The 19,524-nt window shown below is 39.5% G+C and overlaps 1 protein-coding gene across 1 annotated transcript in view; it reads left to right on the plus strand.

Moving 5' to 3' along the window:
- The first annotated feature begins 2,086 nt into the window (after positions 1 to 2,086).
- Positions 2,087 to 19,524, plus strand: part of LOC126212848 (uncharacterized) — a 33,473-nt gene continuing 16,035 nt past the window's right edge. The window contains exons 1-2 of the mRNA XM_049940277.1: positions 2,087 to 2,290; positions 16,962 to 17,115. Coding sequence (XP_049796234.1) covers positions 17,106 to 17,115 — 10 coding nt within the window. The 5' untranslated portion in view covers positions 2,087 to 2,290; positions 16,962 to 17,105. The remainder of the gene's footprint in view (positions 2,291 to 16,961; positions 17,116 to 19,524) is intronic.

Here is a 19,524-nt window from a genome sequence, read left to right on the forward strand (position 1 = left end):
TGAACAAAAATGGACTTGTACCACTATTGAAATAAGCCCTTCATATATGGATCAACTGAAGTACAGGATACAACCTATACATACAGGGTGATTCACGAAGATATGCAAATATTTTAATATGTAATTCTACAAGTAAAACTACAGAAAAAATTAATATAAACATAGGTCTGCAAACGTTTAGATGCAGAGTTGGGCTAGTAAAAGATTTTGCCTGAAATTTAGCAACTTCGCTAATATGAAGCCATCGTAAAACTGTACGAGGTTGAAGTAAAGTACGATTTCCATTTAATTTGTTGTTATTGGTCTGGAGAATCTAATAAAACATGTCCCAGACGTGTATCTGCAATAGTTTCCAGAACGTCCAGAGAAGCAAAGATTATTATATAAGTACACTACTGGCCATTAAAATTGCTACACCACGAAGATGACGTGCTACAGACGTAGAAATCGATACAAATGTTGCTGTTTAGTCCCCCTTAAACATCCCAGCAACCACCACCACCTACAAATGTTGTGTATGGCTATATAGCTCAGGTACAGAATGGGATACTATTAGCATCGAAGACAAAAAAAAAAAAAAAAAAAAAAAAAAAAAAAATTGTACCCCATAGCGAAGTACGGGATACAAATTGTATGTGTCTCGTCTTATTGCCTCTTCGCGTAGTTCAACTGAGGTACAGGTTGCAAATGTAACGTACGTACCATTTCCACGTTTTCGTTAGCAGTGTACAAATATAGAGGTCAGCGGAAGTATGGGATACAAATATTATGTACGTATCTCGTTCGTCCATCAATAGTACTAATATCTACGTACGAACAGGGTTTAGTGAAGCACGGGATACATAGTGCAACTGAACAACAGGACACCAATGCTAGTGAAAACGAAGAAATCGACGTACGCGAAACTTGTATCCCGTACTGCACTTAAGTAATACAGTTCGAATGAGGTTCGAGATACAACTCATATATATGTGACGTGATGTATTCTATGCTACCAATATTTTCCATCCATTTTTCCCTTTCATTTTCCAGAGAAATAATACGATACAGCCACGCGATATCCTTAACGTGAAAATACTACTGGCCTTTAGTTACGTCAACTATATTTTTCGTCTCTTTTATTCCTTTGTTTCTGAACATTCTTGTCAGCTCCTTCATCTGTGTACTAAATTCTCTCTGGCCAATTCTGACGTCATTTATCACAGCCGACGGGTTGTACCAGCACCGGGGGTGCTGGTTGTACCCCCTGTATCACCAGACCCGAGAACTTTGTGCAATTGGCTGCAATTTAAAAAACAAATTGGGCCAAATAGTTAATAAATTAAAAATTTTACGAAATTATTTCTTTGCTTCTCTGGATGTTCTGGAAAACTACTGCATGTACACGTCTGGGACATGTTTTATTAGATTCACTAGATCAATAACAACAAAATAAATGGAAATCGTGCTTTGCTTTAACCTCGTATAATTTTGCGATGGCTTCACATTAGCTAAGTTGCTAAATTTCTGGCAAAATCTTTTATTAGTTGTAACTCCGTCTCTAAACATATGCGGACCTATGTTTATATGAACTGTTCTCCTTAGTCTTACTTGTAGAATAACATATTGAAATATTTGCATTTCTTCGTGAATCACCCAGTACATCATCTGAATTATTCCATGCCAATTTTACGTATGTTTTTTTGCTGCACTAGTGTCCCATCCATCAGTTGACCTACTTTGACCAACTGAAAAATAGGGTACTAGGACTTTCTACTGCGAAAAAAGCATTCGAAATATAGATATAGGTGGTGTATGTCCACGATCTGTTTTCTCTGTACTACATCACTTTTGTTTCCCAACTTTCGTCCATGACTTTGAAATGCATAATCTGTTGCAGCTTTGATGTCATTTCGCAAAGCTGAGGGGTTCGCATCCCATTAATCAGTATCCCATCATATATTTCTTTTCTTTTCTTTTTTCGTTGAACCACAATATTATTGGGCGGTCTAGGGAGACAGTCCTGTATTATTGATCGTATAAGGGCCGCTGAAGCTTTCGATGTCTGCCGCCGGGAAGCGCTAGGACCTGCAAAGTGCAAACCCGAGATACGCAGGGCGCAACATACTGGGAGGAACATTTGCTGTCTGTAGACATAAGTTACTCTATGTATATGTACCCTAAAGTGCATGATTTTCTGTAAATGGGCACTGCCATTAAGTGTTTATCGGAAGGCGTAATCTAATGTTTATGAAGTGAAGCATTCGAAACAGAAATGTTTTGAAATCGTCTTGTGGTTGATAAAGTAAAGGTACGGTAAGCAATGTACATTTCAAATATACTCTACTAATAATGTTTGTCGTATCATTTGTAAGATCCTTGTGATACAAACATTTTAAGATTGTTGGGGTTCTAAATGCTGATACTCCAGATTTCCGTGGACCTTACAGCAGAGGTAGCCCTTCATTGTGATGTTTCTCCGTTCCATCCTATGATAGAATATTAAATAAAATCCATATTCCCTATAGAGCCTAATGCAATCCGTAATTACTTTCACCTTTTACGAATGATTCATCCAGAAATCGTACATATGTTCATGTAATACGATATGGAAGTTAATCTTTGGCTCTCCTGAGAAACATTTGTTACCTTAATAAGATGAAAATATCTGTTTATTGCATGTAGCAGTTAGGTCGAGACTGGTTTTCTCCCCAGGAGCATATACGTTCGAATTCGAATCCCCCACACAGATACAAGTTTTCCATAATTTACGAATTTCCTTTCTGTTGGTTTCAAATTATCGTTTACCGTCGTATGCCAAATTGTTATAACATGCTCGGGTTGAAACTTAACTTCTTAGTCAGAATTGTCTGTAAACTAACTTTAAAGAATAATATTGCAAAAAGTAGAGAGAGAGTCAGTAAGTAGAGACAGCAAAAAAACTCTATTGCGCGGAGCAAATGTATACAGAAATGAAAATTGTGTAAATTACCTCTTGCAAGTATAGAGTACGTTCAGTGCCAGGAATTATTTTGCCCAAGGATCATTTTACAATACCACAGGATACGTCAGCTTAATACAATAAAGTCAACCATATAAATACCGCAGGCGTTAGAGAACGTTACAGTTAATCCAACGCGTTTTTAATGAGGAGAAGGTAGTATAGGTATGTGGCCTTGTTGAAGTGTCCGTTCCGACCTAATTAGATGGCGGAGTCGTCGTAACGGACGATTAAATAATGTTTGAGAACGAACAGGCTTGCAATAAATTCACTGCATGGAAAATCCTCCTTGCATTAATAGAAAAACTCCCATTGGTAAGGAGAAAACTTTTTAGGCACATACATATACAGGAAAACCTGAAATGGCAGATGAACCTAAATAATGTAAATAAAAATTTAAATACATTCACATTTGCTTTAAGAATCCTCATGCAATACTTTGTTTATTTGTCCATGTAAATCTCTTTTTCAGTAGGGCCTACATATATTGTACACAGGATATTGGACAGAAAACCTTTTTTAGCTATTGGTTTTTCAAATGTCAAACATACATGACTTAAATTTTTATGACATATTGGATCTATACAGTTAATAATTACAAATTTCTGAAATACTGTATATTTATAACTTATTTCTACAATTAAAAATACAAATTACATTTTTTCTTGCATAAGATACCGTGAGATTGAATAGTAGCAGTTTTTCAGAAGGTAGGCTGTCACAGACTTTTTAAAGCTTTGTAGTTCAGGAAGAAATTTTATATGTCTTGGTAATCAGTTGTAAAGTTTTGTTCCAGCATGATATACACCTTTTTGGCATGATGTGGTGTTACAATGATTAACATGTATGTCACTGTCTGACTTGGTACTGTAATCATGGACACCTTTGTTTTGAGGAAAAACGTTTTCTTTTCTCGGTATGCTTTTTTTGACATGCGTGACTACTTCCAGTATATAAATGGAGGGAAGGGGTAGGATCTTTAAAGAAAGGTTTGCATGGTTTTCTGCTGTTCACTCGTTTTATTATTCTTATAATAGCCTTTTGTTTTCTGAAAGCTGTTATGTCCTGGTGTACATTTCCCTGAAAATGATACCCTACTTCAGTATTGTTGCAGAGAATTCTTACTACATAGCTCATTTTTGCTAGTTTTGAATTTAGGGATGTGATATGAGTGCTCCATTTAAGATTCTCTTGGATATGAATCCCAAGAAATTTAGTTTCGTTGACAGCACTAATGTTTTGGTTATCTATACATATTACAGGTTGTGCCGGATTTTTATTTTGATCAGTGTGGAAATTCGTGAGTACCGTTTTTTGGGGATTAACTATTAGCCTGTTTCTGGTAAACCATTCAGACACACTTTTTGTAATATATTTTGCAGATGCAGTAGGATTTTCTTCTTTATTCCCTTCAATCAATAGACTGGTGTCATCTGCAAACAGTACTGGTTCAGAATCCCTAATGTGTGATGGGAAATCATTAATGTAGACCAAAAGAAGAAAGGGACCTAAAATGGAGCCCTGTGGAACACCATGACTTAGTCCACATGGTTCTGAAAGGTGTACCTGGAGTTCATTTCCTTCCATGTACTTAATTTCAGTTACCTGAGAGTGATATTCCAAATATGATTCAATCCACTGATTTGGCACACCTCTTACACCATACCATTCAAGTTTCCTCAGAAGTATAGAATGATCAATCACATAAAAAGCTTTTGTTAGATCCAAGAATAAACCTGAGATATTTCTGTGGTGCATTTAAGACATGGTTTATCAGATTGAAAGTGGCTGTTTCAATTGATCGCTATGGTGAGAAGCCATGTTGACATCCAGAAATAATATTATTCTTGTCGAAGAGTGTAATTAGTTTTGAAAGGAACACTGTTTCAATAATTTTCGAAAACCCTGACAATAGAGACACAGGCCTATAGTTACCCTTACATTGATGACCACCTTTTTATATAGGGGTATTACTTTTGCCATTTTCAGTTGCTGAGGGAAGACACCACAAGATTGTTCGCTGATTAGGTACTGGAAGTATTCAATGTTTTCCCTACTACAAATTCTTTTATGGGTGACATTTTCTATACTGGTCGAAATGTGTTTTGCAGGTACAGTCAGTTATGAACAAAGTAAGAGCATATGGACTATCAGACCAATTGTGTGATTGGATTGAGGAGTTCCTAGATAACAGAACGCAGCATGTCATTCTCAATGGAGAGAAGTCTTCCGAAGTAAGAGTGATTTCAGGTGTGCCGCAGGGGAGTGTCATAGCACCGTTGCTATTCACAATATACATAAATGACCTTGTGGATGACATCGGAAGTTCACTGAGGCTTTTTGCAGATGATGCTGTGGTATATCGAGAGGTTGTAACAATGGAAAATTGTACCGAAATGCAGGAGGATCTGCAGCGAATTGACGCATGGTGGAGGGAATGGCAATTGAATCTCAATTTAGACAAGTGTAATGTGCTGCGAATACATAGAAAGATAGATCCCTTATCATTTAGCTACAAAATAGGTCAGGAACTGGAAGCAGTTAATTCCATAAATTATCTGGGAGTACGCATTAGGAGTGATTTAAAATGGAATGATCATATAAAGTTGATCGTTGGTAAAGCAGATGCCCAGCAGAGATTCATTGGAAGAGTCGTAAGGAAATGCAATCCGAAAACAAAGGAAGTAGGTTACAGTATGCTTGTTCGCCCACTGCTCGAATACTGCTCAGCGGTGTGGGATCCGTACCAGATAGGGTTGATAGAAGAGATAGAGAAGATCCAACGGAGAGCAGCGCACTTCGTTATAGGATCATTTAGTAATCGCAAAAGTGTTACAGAGATGATAAACTCCAGTGGAAGACTCTGCAGGAGAGATGCTCAGTAGCTCAATACGGGCTTTTGTTAAAGTTTCGAGAACATACCTTCACCGAGGAGTCAAGCAGTATATTGCTCCCTCCTATGTATATCTCACGAAAAGACCGTGAGGATAAAATCAGAGAGATTAGAGCCCACACAGAGGCATACCGACAATCTTTCTTTCCACAAACAATACGAGACTGGAATAGAAGGGAGAACCGATACAGGTACTCGGGGTACCCTCCGCCACACACCGTCAGGTGGCTTGCGGAGAATGGATGTAGATGTAGATAAGGATGAATTACATATGTCCAATAAAGGTGAATGTATTTGTCGGGCTGTTATTTTTATAATATAATCTGGAATAGCATCAATACCAGCTGAATACTTACTCTTCTGTGAATTAATGGTATTTAGGAGCTCTGTTGGGCTTACTGGACTGAGGAACATGGATATATTATTTATTTGTATAGATGAAAGTTCTTTACATGTTGTATTAGGTGGATTTCCAAATTTTTCCTTCACTAATTTTCCAGCAACAGTTGCATAATAAGAATTGAAACCGTTTGCAACTGCCCTAGGGTCAGTGACATTCTTGCCATCATGCTATATCACAATATTTTTGTGAGTTGTCTTCTTCCCCGTAAGATCCTGCACAGCTTTCCACATGGACTTAGTTTCATTGGATGACTTCATAATATATTTGTCATTTTCCTTAATTTTTGCCTTTTTTATGACCTGTATAAAAACTAACTTGTATTTTTTGAAATAATTAATAAATTCTGGATTGCTGTGAGTTTTTGACCGCAGAAAAAGTTCCCGCTTCCTTTTACAAGGTACTCTAATGCCTGATGTAATCCAGTTTTTGAATCAATCTGTGCTTTTGGAAATCACTTTCCTTTGTGGAAAGGCTATGTCAAAGTTATACTTGAAAATGTTCAAAAAATTTTCCATCTTTTCGTTGGTACTATAGGTATCATATACTTCTCTCCAAGATTGTTTGCTGATTAGGTACTGGAAGTATTCAATATTTTCCCTACTATAAATTCTTTTGTGGGTGACGTTTTCTATACTGGTCGAAATGTGTTTTGCAGGTACGGTCAGTAATTGCGAAAGGTGGTCACTATAGCCGGTATCAAAGTTTTCTGATGTACACTTGTCTATGTTTACACATACCTGATCAAGGAGAGTGAGAAAAATAATTATGCACTGCCCATTTAGTATTTTCACCGCACAGAACTTTGGATGGGAAAAGAGAGGGAAGGAAAAAGATCTGGTCAAGGATAAGGAAGGAAAGTCAATCAGGACCCTAGGACAAATGGAAAGGGGCAGAGCAGTATGAATGGAATGTGAAGGCTATCGGAAACAGAGTACTTCTGTCACTTGATTGTGTTTGTATCTGCATGCGTTTTCTTATTAGAAACATTGTCGTTCACGGAAATGTTACGAAAAGGATAGATTGCTACTTTCCATATAGTGAAGATGCTGATTCGCAGACTGGCACAAGAAGTAGACTGTCAAACAAGTAAGCTTTTTTTTTCAAAAAAGCTTTCATCAGTTTCGGTTATTAACCATCATCCTGGATGTATGGCACAACAGACTAGTTGAAAACTTCCCATATTTCTTTCAAGTTAAACGGTATTAACATTATCAAGTGAAATTGTACAAACACCTGACATAATTTGTCCTAAAATACTGACAGTCATATCTCATGTCAGACAGACAGGCGTCACAGAGTTTATCCTAATAAACAGCTGATGGTTAAAATCCACTGTATAAAACACTTACGGCTGTTGCACCTCACATTACGGAACCTTTACGATGGCCTTTTTGGTCGAAAGCTTACTTTCTGACAGTCTTTTTGTTGTGCCTGTCTGCAATTCATCATCTCTGCTGTATGGTTAGTAGCAATCTATCCATTTCATAATATTGTCATTAATCCATGTTGGATTTTCCATTGTTTGTTGTAAACATTTTCATTAATTTTATATGTATTCTTTGAAAATTTCAGTGTTGCGCACTGGAACTGTAACAGGTGCCACAAATTTACACCATTTCAGTGACACCCGATGTGCACATCTCGCTCATTAATTTGATTCTTGTAAGGTGACAGAAAGGCAAGTGGGAGAATTTCTCCATGCAGCTTGTGTAAATTCTGTGTACAGAATGGGCTTTTGGGTGAGTAATTGCAGCTTATGCTTGAAAGACTTGAGGAATGTACTTCTGTACAGTCCATGTTTAAAGAATGAATTCAGAAAGGAGTATTTGCACAAGTAACTTTTTACATTAGGTCATCAGTGAGTAATCTTTAAAACTGCAGTGTATAATTTTCAGGGGTGGCTTTTGACAAAGTTCGATGCACTGAAGGAGAAATTTCATTTCATTCCTCCTTGGGCATGGAGAATTCTTAACTGTCATTTAACATATTGGTCTTCAATACAACTCTAGAATTTCGTCTTTTTGAAACAGCTCTTATTTTGGGGAGAAAACTTTGTGGACATATTGAAGAAATGGTGATTGATGTGGTAACACAATTGAGATAGCAATAAAGGTTTTTTGTGTTTGACTACTTTTGATAATGTAATGGATGTTACATGTTGCCTTCAGTGATTACTGTAGCAGAATATTGTCAAATGATCTTTCACAGAACTCATATTCTGAACCAATTCTGGCCATATGTAACTGCTGTTGGTGGCACCAAAGACAGTGTCCAGTCCATAGTGAATGAGACAGAAACTGAAATTGAGGATAACAAAACAAAAGCTGAATTGCTTAACTACATTTTCAAATGTTCCTTTACAAAGGAAACACAAGTGAATTTCCCTGAATTTAATCCTCGTACCACTGAAAACGTGAATGAAATAAGTATTAGTGTCAGGGATGTTGAGAAATAGCTGAAATTGTTAAAATTGAACAAAGGTGCAGGCCCCAATGGAATCGCTGCCTGATTCTACACTGAATTTGGGGCTGAGTAAGCCCCTCTTCTAACTATAATCTATCGCCAATCTCTCGAATAAAAAACTGGAAAAAAGCTCAGACCGAACCTGTCTACAAGAAGGGTGGTAGAAGTGACACACAAAACTACTGTCAGATGTCCTTGACATCGATTTGTTACCGAATCTCAGAACATATTCTGAGCTCAAACATAATGAGGTATCTTGAACAGAATGACCACCTCAATGCCAACCAGTATGGATTTTGAAAATATTGACCACATGAAAGCCAGTTCACACTTTCTCACACGACATATTGAAAGCCTTAGATCAAAGCTTCCAGGCAGACGAAATGCTGCTTGATTTCCAAAAAGCATTTGACTCAGTGCCGAACCTGCACTTATTGTCAAAAGTACAATCATATGAGGTATCAAGTCACATTTGTGACTGGATTGAGGACTTTTGGTAGGGAGAACACAGCATGTTATCTTTGATGGAGAGTAATCTTCAGATGTAGAAGTAACTTTTGGTGTGCCCCAGGCAAGTGTGTTAGGACCCTTGCCGTTCACTTTGTACAGGGTTATTACAAATGATTGAAGCGATTTCACAGCTCTACAATAACTTTATTATTTGAGATATTTTCAAAATGCTTTGCACACACATACAAAAACTCAAAAAGTTTTTTTAGGCATTCACAAATGTTCGATATGTGCCCCTTTAGTGATTCGGCAGACATCAAGCCGATAATCGAGTTCCTCCCACACTCGGCGCAGCATGTCCCCATCGATGAGTTCGAAAGCATCGTTGATGCGAGCTCGCAGTTCTGGCACGTTTCTCGGTAGAGGAGGTTTAAACACTGAATCTTTCACATAACCCCACAGGAAGAAATTGCACGGGGTTAAGTCGGGAGAGCGTGGAGGCCGTGACATGAACTGCCGATCATGATCTCCACCATGACCGATCCACCGGTTTTCCAATCTCCTGTTTAAGAAATGCCGAACATAATGACGGAAGTGCGGTGGAGCACCATCCTGTTGAAAGATGAAGTCGACGCTGTCGGTCTCCAGTTGTGGCATGAGCCAATTTTCCGCGGGCTACGCGTGAAACTTGCCCGCACGGGTTCAACCGTTTCTTCGCTCACTGCAGGTAGATCCGTCGATTTCCCCTTACAGAGGCATCCAGAAGCTTTAAACTGCGCATACCGTCGCCGAATGGAGTTAGCAGTTGGTGGATCTTTGTTGAACTTCGTTCTGAAGTGTCGTTCCACTGTTACGACTGACTGATGTGAGTGCATTTCAAGCACGACATACGCTTTCTCGGCTCCTGTCGCCATTTTGTCTCACTGCACTCTCGAGCGCTCTGACGGCAGAAACCTGAAGTGCGGCTTCAGCCGAACAAAACTTTGAGTTTTTCTACGTATCTGTAGTGTGTCGTGACCATATGTCAATGAATGGAGCTACAATGAATTTATGAAATCGCTTCAATCATTTGTAATAGCCCTGTATATTAATGACCTCGCAGATGATACTATTAGTAACCTCAGATTTGGTTGCAGATGATGCACTTGTGTATAATGAAGTATTGTCCGAAAGAAGCTGCATAAATGTTCAGTCAGATCTTGGTAAGATTTCAAAGTGGTGCAAAGATTTGGCAGTTTTCTTTTATGATCAAAAATATAAAATTGTGTACTTTGCAAAACAAAAACTATAGTATAAGTGAGTGGAATTGGTCTACAAAACACCTGGGTGCCACACTTTGTAGGGATATGAAATGGAATGATCACATAGGCTCAGTTGTAGGTAAAGCAGGTGGGAGACTTTGGTTTATTGGTAAAATATGGGTAAATGTAATCAGTCTGCAAAGGAGTTTGCTTAAAAGATAACTTGTGTGACCGGTTCTAGAATACTGCTCAAGTGTGTGGGATCCATACAAGATAGGACTAACAGGGGAGTGTTGCAGAGATACTGTAGAAACTGAACTCGAAGGCTCTTGAAGACAGACATAAACTATACCGAGAAAGTCCATTAACAAAGTTTCAAGAACTGGCTTTAAATGATGACTCGAGGATTATACTGCAACGTCCTACGTATCACTCACATTGCGATCGGGAAGATAAGATTAGAATAATTACTGCATGCACAGGGGCATTCAATCATTCTTTCTTCCTGCCCTGTGTATGTGAATGGAACAGCAAGAAACACTAAAACTGGCACAATGGTGATGTACTTAACCCTGCCATGCACCAATCAGTGGTTTGCAGAGTATAGATGGAGATGTAGATTATTAATAAATAGCAGAAAGTCTTTGCTTGTTAATTTGTGTATTTTCTGTTTGCAACCTCAAAATTAAAAACATATTACAATCTTTTGAAACTCACTGTACTAAATGTGTGTGCCAAAGTATGGGCACTTTTGTGATGAACAGTGTGGCTGCAGTTGCCAGGAAATCTTTCCTGTCGAGAAGCTGTGCTTACACTGCACTCGAACAGGGACACACCCACCAGTGGGGCAGATCTCGTTTCCACCACTCTCCTTGCTTGTGGCTGAGCTAATTAACTGCAGTATCCCTTCTTCCAGGAGTGATAATTCCCAAGGTATACAGAACTTCCGTCAAGTTTCGAAGGTAGGAGATAAGGTACTGGCAGGACTAAATCTGTGAGGGCAGCCGGTGGCGCAAAAGGCTCTGGGTTAGAGTCCGTGCCTGGCACACAGTTTTAATCAAAATGGTTCAAATGCCTCTAAGCACTATGGGACTTAGCATCTGAGGTCATCAGCCCCATAGACTTAGAACTACTTGAACCTAACTTAACCTAAGGACGTCACACAAATCCACACACGAGGCAGGATTCGAACCTGCGACCGCAGCAGCAGCGCGGTTCCCAACTGAAGCACCTAGAACCACTCGGCCACTGCGGACGGCTGTTTTAATCCTCCAGGAAGTTTCAAATTGGAACTCACTCTTTGCTGTACCGAGAGATTTATTCGGTACAATACCTTCTTCCTCTTTTAATATATGTATGAAGGTAAGTGGTATTGCTACTTCCGTTCTTCCAGTTTCTAGGCTGGTTGGCAGCTTTCAATCGTGTCAGCAGATCTCAAGCCGTCTTGTCTTGTTACAAGCCGTCTCCATTTCAGCATACTTATTGACTCCTGTATCATATCCCAGTACCACCCTGGACCGGAACAAATCGACCACATCCTTCGCCAGGGCTTCAGATACCTGTCGTCGTGTCCTCACCGAGGAAGGTTCCCCCCCACCCCCCCTTCATCAGTCTACTGACTGGTTTGATGCGGCCCGCCACGAATTCCTTTCCTGTGCTAACCTCTTCATCTCAGAGTAGCACTTGCAACCTACGTCCTCAATTATTTGCTTGATGTATTCCAATCTCTGTCTTCCTCTACAGTTTTTGCCCTCTACAGCTCCCTCTAGTACCATGGAAGTCATTCCCTCATGTCTTAGCAGATGTCCTATCATCCTGTCCCTTCTCCTTATCAGTGTTTTCCACATATTCCTTTCCTCTCCGATTCTGCGTAGAACCTCCTCATTCCTTACCTTATCAGTCCACCTAATTTTCAACATTCGTCTATAGCACCACATCTCAAATGCTTCGATTCTCTTCTGTTCCGGTTTTCCCACAGTCCATGTTTCACTACCATACAATGCTGTACTCCAGACGTAAATCCTCAGAAATTTCTTCCTCAAATTAAGGCCGGTATTTGATATTAGTAGACTTCTCTTGGCCAGAAATGCCTTTTTTGCCATAGTGAGTCTGCTTTTGATGTCCTCCTTGCTCCGTCCATCATTGGTTATTTTACTGCCTAGGCAGCAGAATTCCTTAACTTCACTGACTTCGTGACCATCAATCCTGATGTTAAGTTTCTCGCTGTTCTCATTTCTACTACTTCTCATTACCTTCGTCTTTCTCCGATTTACTCTCAAACCGTACTGTGCACTCATTAGACTGTTCATTCCGTTCAGCAGATCATTTAATTCTTCTTCACTTTCACTCGGGATAGCAATGTCATCAGCGAATTGTATCATTGATATCCTTTCACCTTGTATTTTAATTCCACTCCTGAACCTTTCTTTTATTTCCATCATTGCTTCCTCGATGTACAGATTGAAGAGCAGGGGCGAAAGGCTACAGCCTTGTCTTACACCCTTCTTAATACGAGCACTTCATTCTTGATTGTCCACTCTTATTATTCCCTCTTGACTGTTGTACATATTGTATATGACCCGTCTCTCCCTATAGCTTACCCATACTTTTTTCAGAATCTCGAACAGCTTGCACCATTTTATATTGTTGAACGCTTTTCCCAGGTCGACAGATCCTATGAAAGTGTCTTGATTTTTCTTTAGCCTTGCTTCCATTATTAGCCGTAACGTCAGAATTGCCTCTCTCGTCCCTTTACTTTTACTAAAGCCAAACTGATCGTCACCTAGTGCATTCTCAGTTTTCTTTTCCATTCTTCTGTATATTATTCTTGTAAGCAGCTTCGATGCATGAGCTGTTAAGCTGATTGTGCGATAATTCTCGCACTTGTCAGCTCTTGCCGTCTTCGGAATTGTGTGGATGATGCTTTTCCGAAAGTCAGATGGTATATCACCAGACTCATATATTCTACACACCAACATGAATAGTCGTTTTTTTTGCCACTTCCCCCAATGATTTTAGAAATTCTGATGGAATGTTATCTATCCCTTCTGCCTTATTTGACCGTAAGTCCTCCAGAGATCTTTTAAATTCCGATTCTAATACTGGGTCCCCTATCTCTTCTAAATCGACTCCTGTTTCTTCTTCTATCACATCAGACAAACCTTCACCCTCATAGAGGCTTTCAATGTATTCTTTCCACCTATCTGCTCTCTCCTCTGCATTTAACAGTGGAATTCCCGTTGCACTCTTAATGTTACCACCGTTGCTTTTCACGTCACCAAAGGTTGTTTTGACTTTCCTGTATGCTGAGTCTGTCCTTCCGACAATCATATCTTTTTCGATGTCTTCACATTTTTCCTGCAGCCATTTCATCTTAGCTTCCCTGCACTTCCTATTTATTTCATTCCTCAGCGACTTGTATTTCTGTATTCCTGATTTTCCTGGAGCATGTTTATACTTCCTCCTTTCATCAATCAACTGAAGTATTTCTTCTGTTACCCACGGTTTCTTCGCCAGCTACCTTCTTTGTACCTATGTTTTCCTTCCCACCCTCCTAAAATGATGTTCTGTCACCCACCTGACCTCCACAACATCCTAGTTCACCACTCTGCCGCTCCACACGTCACTTCCTACTCCAGTCCCGTCACAGGTGTATTGTACCCCATCAGGGGCTGTGCCACCTACGAAAGCAGCCACGTCATTTGCCAGCTCTGCTTCTTATATCGGTACGGCTACGACCGGCTGTACACCGTGATGAACGGCCACTGTGGCAGAGAGCAAACTGGACCACCCTGTGAACAACAAGCAGCTGAACATAACATCCTCAATTTCAGTGGCTGCTTCATTACCCGAGCCGTGTGGATTCTCCCCTCTAACATCAGCTCACCTGAACTGCGCAGATGGGAGTTACCCTTGCAGCACATTCTCTGCTCCCGTAATTATCCCGGCCTCAACCTACAGTAACGTACTGTCTCCACACACTCTGTCCAACAATTTCCATCCCCTCTAACCTCTCATCTCCTCCCCATTCTTGTCTCCCACCCTCTCTGTGTGCTGCCCTCTGCGCTCACACCCACCCGTCTTCCACCACTCCTCTCCTTTTTCATTCCTTTTTTCCCCACCCTCCTGCTTCAGAACTTCCCGACACTGCACTTGTTCCTCTGTTCCCACTCCCCGCAACCTCCTAGCCGCTGTTTCCACCACACGTGATAGTTGCATTCTGGTCCGAGCTGACAGAGTTGGCAGCCGTGGGTGCGTGAGGTGTGCTTGCTTATGTAAACAAATGGTGTGTGTTTCTATTTTGCTTATGAACACTGTGGCCATCAGCTTTTCTAACAAGGGAACCTCCCCATCACACCCCCCTCAGATTTAGTTATAAGTTGGCACAGTGGATAGGTCTTGAAAAACTGAACACAGATCAATCGAGAAAACAGGAAGAAGTTGTGTGGAGCTATGAAAAAAATAAGCAAAATATACAAACTGAGTAGTCCACGTGCAAGATAGGCTACATCAAGGATAATGTGAGCTCAGGAGCGCTGCGGTCCCGTGGTTAGCGTGAGCAGCTACAGAACGAGAGGTCCGTGGTTCAAGTCTTCCCTCGAGTGAAAAGTTTATTTTCGTGAAGTTAAGATCTGTTCGTTCGTCCATTGACGTCTCTGTTCACTGTAATAATTTTAGTGTCTGTGTTTTGCAACCGCACTGCAAAACCGTGCGATTAGTAGACAAAAGGACGTGCCTCTCCAATGGGAACCAAAAACATTTGATCGCAAGGTCTTAGGTCAACTGATTCCTCCACAGGAAAACACGTCTGATATATTCTATACGACACTGGTGACGGCATGTGCGTCACATGACAGGAATATGTTGTCGACCCACCTAACTTGTACACTTGGCGAATGGGTAAAAAGATTCTTCTACCTTGCCCGATTTAGGTTTTCATGTGAATGTGATAACCACTCCAAAAAAAGTGATGAAAATATGAGTTTGTCACATAAACTGCAACAAATGAATGCAACAGTTTCACAGTCGCCTCGGACGGACGGACGGACAGATAATAATTGTCTGAAAATAAAAAATTGAACTTTCCACTCGAGGGACGACTTGAACCAAGGACCTCTCGTTCAGCAGCTGCTCACGCTAACCACGGGACCATGGCACTCCTGATCTGACATTATCCTTGATGGTGCCTATGTGCGCATGGACTAATCAGTTTGTATACTTTGCTTATTTTTTTCATAGTTCCACACAACTTCTTCCCGTTATCTTGATTGATCTGTGTTCAGTTTTTCAAGGCCTATCCACTGTGCCAACTTATAACTAAATCTGACGGGGGTGCGATCGGGAGGTTCCCTTGTAAGTGTCTTATAATTGTGCCTGTCTGAAACTTATCATGTCATATTTACCATAAAGTAACAGTGTATATTTCCCTACATTGTTAATAATCCTACAGAGAGTTTCTATTCTTTTATTTATGATCTGTTTTAAAAATGCTGATTGGAGTCTTGCTTGCCATTTCTGTCTTTTTTTGGCTCCTTTTAGAATGTTTGCAAGTAATTGTTTGTGACACGTTATGTGACAGCTACCCGTATGTCATTTTTTTCTCTGTTGTTTTCCACAGTGTTGTCTCATCGCTACATCTTTGGGAGATTTCACGATTGGTAGGCCTGCGTATTCTTTTTATCTCGATTTCATTTACTTCTTCCCTAGGCTCCATCTTTCACGCCCGAAATGTTCTGTGCCCCAGATGAAGTTTTTTTTAATAAGTTAATCACTTTAATAATTGTTTATTTTTGGGGGGAGGGAACATTTTCCTTATATACATAATCATACCGACACAAATGATATGCTACAGTGATGAACTGTGAGACTAAATCTCAGTGTGATTAAAGTTGCAATAAATTAATTTACACTTAAATTAAATTATTGCTTGTATGACTGTTTTGCATAATAAGGATCAAAGCTGAACAATTCATTACAGTTAAACATTTGATAAATACCTCATACAAATTTCTAAGCTGTTCTCATGTTGTGTTCTCAAACATCCCAGCTATAAAATGATGATATTATGCTACCCACGTGTGTGCTTTTAAAGTATAATGACACTGGTAGACATGTGTTTTATTACAGTTAAGAATGGTGAAGTTAATAGTAATTAAAAAACATTTGTTGTTTCACTGCCTGTGGAAAGCCATCGTTTCTGTTGTTGATCGCATCAATGTAGTGTTTCTTGGTCTGCCACATTACAGTATATGGTTTGAATATGAACAACCAGGAATTTTATGCTGCTCCCAACACTTAAAACACTTTGCTGAGATATTAGATACTCCATTGATAGTGTATTTTCTTTATGAATTTATTTTACCTGGTAAGATTAGGATATACTTTTACAGAGTTTGGGGGATGGTTCCTTACACCAAGACAAAAATTTTTGTATAAACATATGTCCAAAAATCCTTTATTTTCAAGTTATTAATGAAAGTTATTTGACCCAAATCTATTTGTGAAATTAATTTGAAAACATAAATTTTTCAGTGAAGGCGCTACGAGGATGAATGTGTCTATGCATATGGCACTAGCAATTTGGAATAAAAAGTCGACAGAAAAGTGTTAAATGTGAGCACGTCAAGTCAGAATTCTTGCGGAATTTAACTGTGTCTCTTAATACTTTCTGCAAACATGGCATCAGGTAAGTTTAATCGCAAATATTAATTTCGTATGATTTATTTCTGGAGGGTCATCACTAATTGACCCTTTCATTCACTCTTTCATCTGTATCTACAGACATTTTCCACTAGCCATTGTACGGTGCACTGCGTTTCCTTAATACTCGTGTGTGGATTGAACCTACTAGCAAAGAATATAGCAGTATGCATCCACATCTTCCTTTAACCCGTTAACTTAACAGTTGTTTCCTCAAATCATGTTCAAGAAAATAATATTTTTTCATTAATGAAAAACCTCCTATAATGAATGATATTGCATATAAACATTTAAAGACAGGTTTTAAAGCTCAAAATATTGAGTTACAAAATTTTAAACATCACCAATAATAAAATCCCAAGTATACTCGTGCACTGGGCTTTGAGTAAAATATTAGGTTACTTGAAGTCATTTTTTTAGTTTCTGTGTAGCTATGAAGTCCAATCATGTATTTCAAAATCATTTCCTACGAACATAAATCTCGGAAGAGATAGCTGTAGTTCAGTGGAAGTATTTATCTCGTACAACTGGCGAGTACTTATCACTCGACTGACGAACTGTCGTCAGTTACAGTCTCTGATGAAGTAACATGACATTCTTATTCGTTTTCTGAGCTGTTAAATTCATTGTCAACTCAGGATCACTATTGTGATTCTTTTCTGAAAGCACTGTGTAAACAATAATACAGGAGAGAGGTTGAAAGCATATGTTTTGTTTTAGAGTATCCACAGCTGCACACAGTAAAGACGACATCTAGTGGCGAGCACTTCAACTGAAACGCGACGGCCGGGCTACAAATGCAGGACCAGATGCTCTCTAGTGGCCAAACACTTAACTATCAGTGCTGAAATGGATGCAAGCAGGATTTTATGTTTTCAGAGGTCTTTTCTTAAGTTTCCCGAGTATACTCAGAATTGTAAGTTTCTGTCAAAATAATGAAAACGAGATAACTCGGAATTTTATGGTAAGGCATTAATATGAACTGCTGCTGATCGCAAACACTTGAGCAGTACTGGAGAATGAGTCCCACGATTGTTCTCTATACGATCTCTTTTATACACGAGCTACACTTTCCTAGAATTATCTCCAGAAATCCAAGTCGACCATACACCAGAACCACAACCGAGCTTATGTGCCCATTCCACTTCGTGTCCCTTTGCAGTGTTATGGATTTGATTGTGGCAAGCAGAACAACAACAGACCTCAAAATGCTTTTTTCAACTGCCAGTATATCCGAATCCCGCTCCAGCTACTGCCGGGTCTGGGTGCTGACGAGTCCTCTCCGTTTGGCTCGGTCCTCCCACCACTTTTCTTCCTCCACTTGCTGCCAGGTCACACCTCTCCTTTCTACAGATATTCTCACTCCCATTTTCCACCGTGTTCTTGGGCGGCCTCTAGGTCTTTTCCCATCCATCTTTAGTTCTTCCGTAATTTTGGGGAGTCTCTGCCCGTGCATCCTCGTAACATGTTTTCTTGTTTTAGGTCCTTTCTAATCTCTACATTCCTTACTCTGTCTATTCTTGTTTTTCCCTTAACTTCTCTGAGAAATTTCATTTCCCCTGCTTGCAGTCTGCTCCAGTCCCTTTCTGTCATTGTCCATGTTTCTCCATCAAGGTGACAATAGGGATGTAATAATTCTTATACATAAGGAGTTTTGCTTTTTTGAAACCTCCTTATTCCAAATCAGGTGCTTTATTGTTTGGTAGAAATTGCCTCCCTTCTGTAACCTCCTATTAATTTCGTTAGTTATTCTTCCATCCCTGGATATTTCACTCCCTAGATAAGTGAAACTTTCTACCACTTCGAGGGGTTCTCCATTCAAGGTAATATTTCCGTTGATCCCTTTCTGTCTTCCAAATACCATTATTTCACTCTTATCTTTATTTATTTTTAATCCATACCTTTTCATTAATTCCTTCCCCGCATCAAGCTGTAACTGTACATCTACCTCTTTACCACCCCATATACCATATCATCTGCAAAAATCATCTTTTTGTCTTTTTCTTTTACTACATCTTTAACTGCCCTGTTCATTCCCTCCATCACAACATTAAAAAATGCAGGAGATAGAATACTTCATTGCTCAAGTCCTTGTCTTATTTCAAAGCATTTAGAGTTCCCCAGTAGTGTCATAATTCTACAATTATGTCCTCCGTACATTGTCTTTATTACATTAATGTAACCATCTTCTATATCTATCTTCTTCATTTCTTCCTGGAGTCTTTCCCTGTTAACTGAGTCATATGCGTTTTCTATGTCTATAAAAACCATTATCACCCTTTTGTTACACTCCCAACTTTTTTCCATCAGTTGACGGATAGAAAATATCAGGTCGATCGTGCTTCTTCCTTTCCTAAACCCGTGCTGTTCTTCACTCCGCTCCTTTTCTATCTTT

The sequence above is a fragment of the Schistocerca nitens genome, chromosome 11, assembly GCF_023898315.1.
Source record: "Schistocerca nitens isolate TAMUIC-IGC-003100 chromosome 11, iqSchNite1.1, whole genome shotgun sequence".
Classification (NCBI taxonomy): Eukaryota; Metazoa; Arthropoda; class Insecta; order Orthoptera; family Acrididae; genus Schistocerca; species Schistocerca nitens.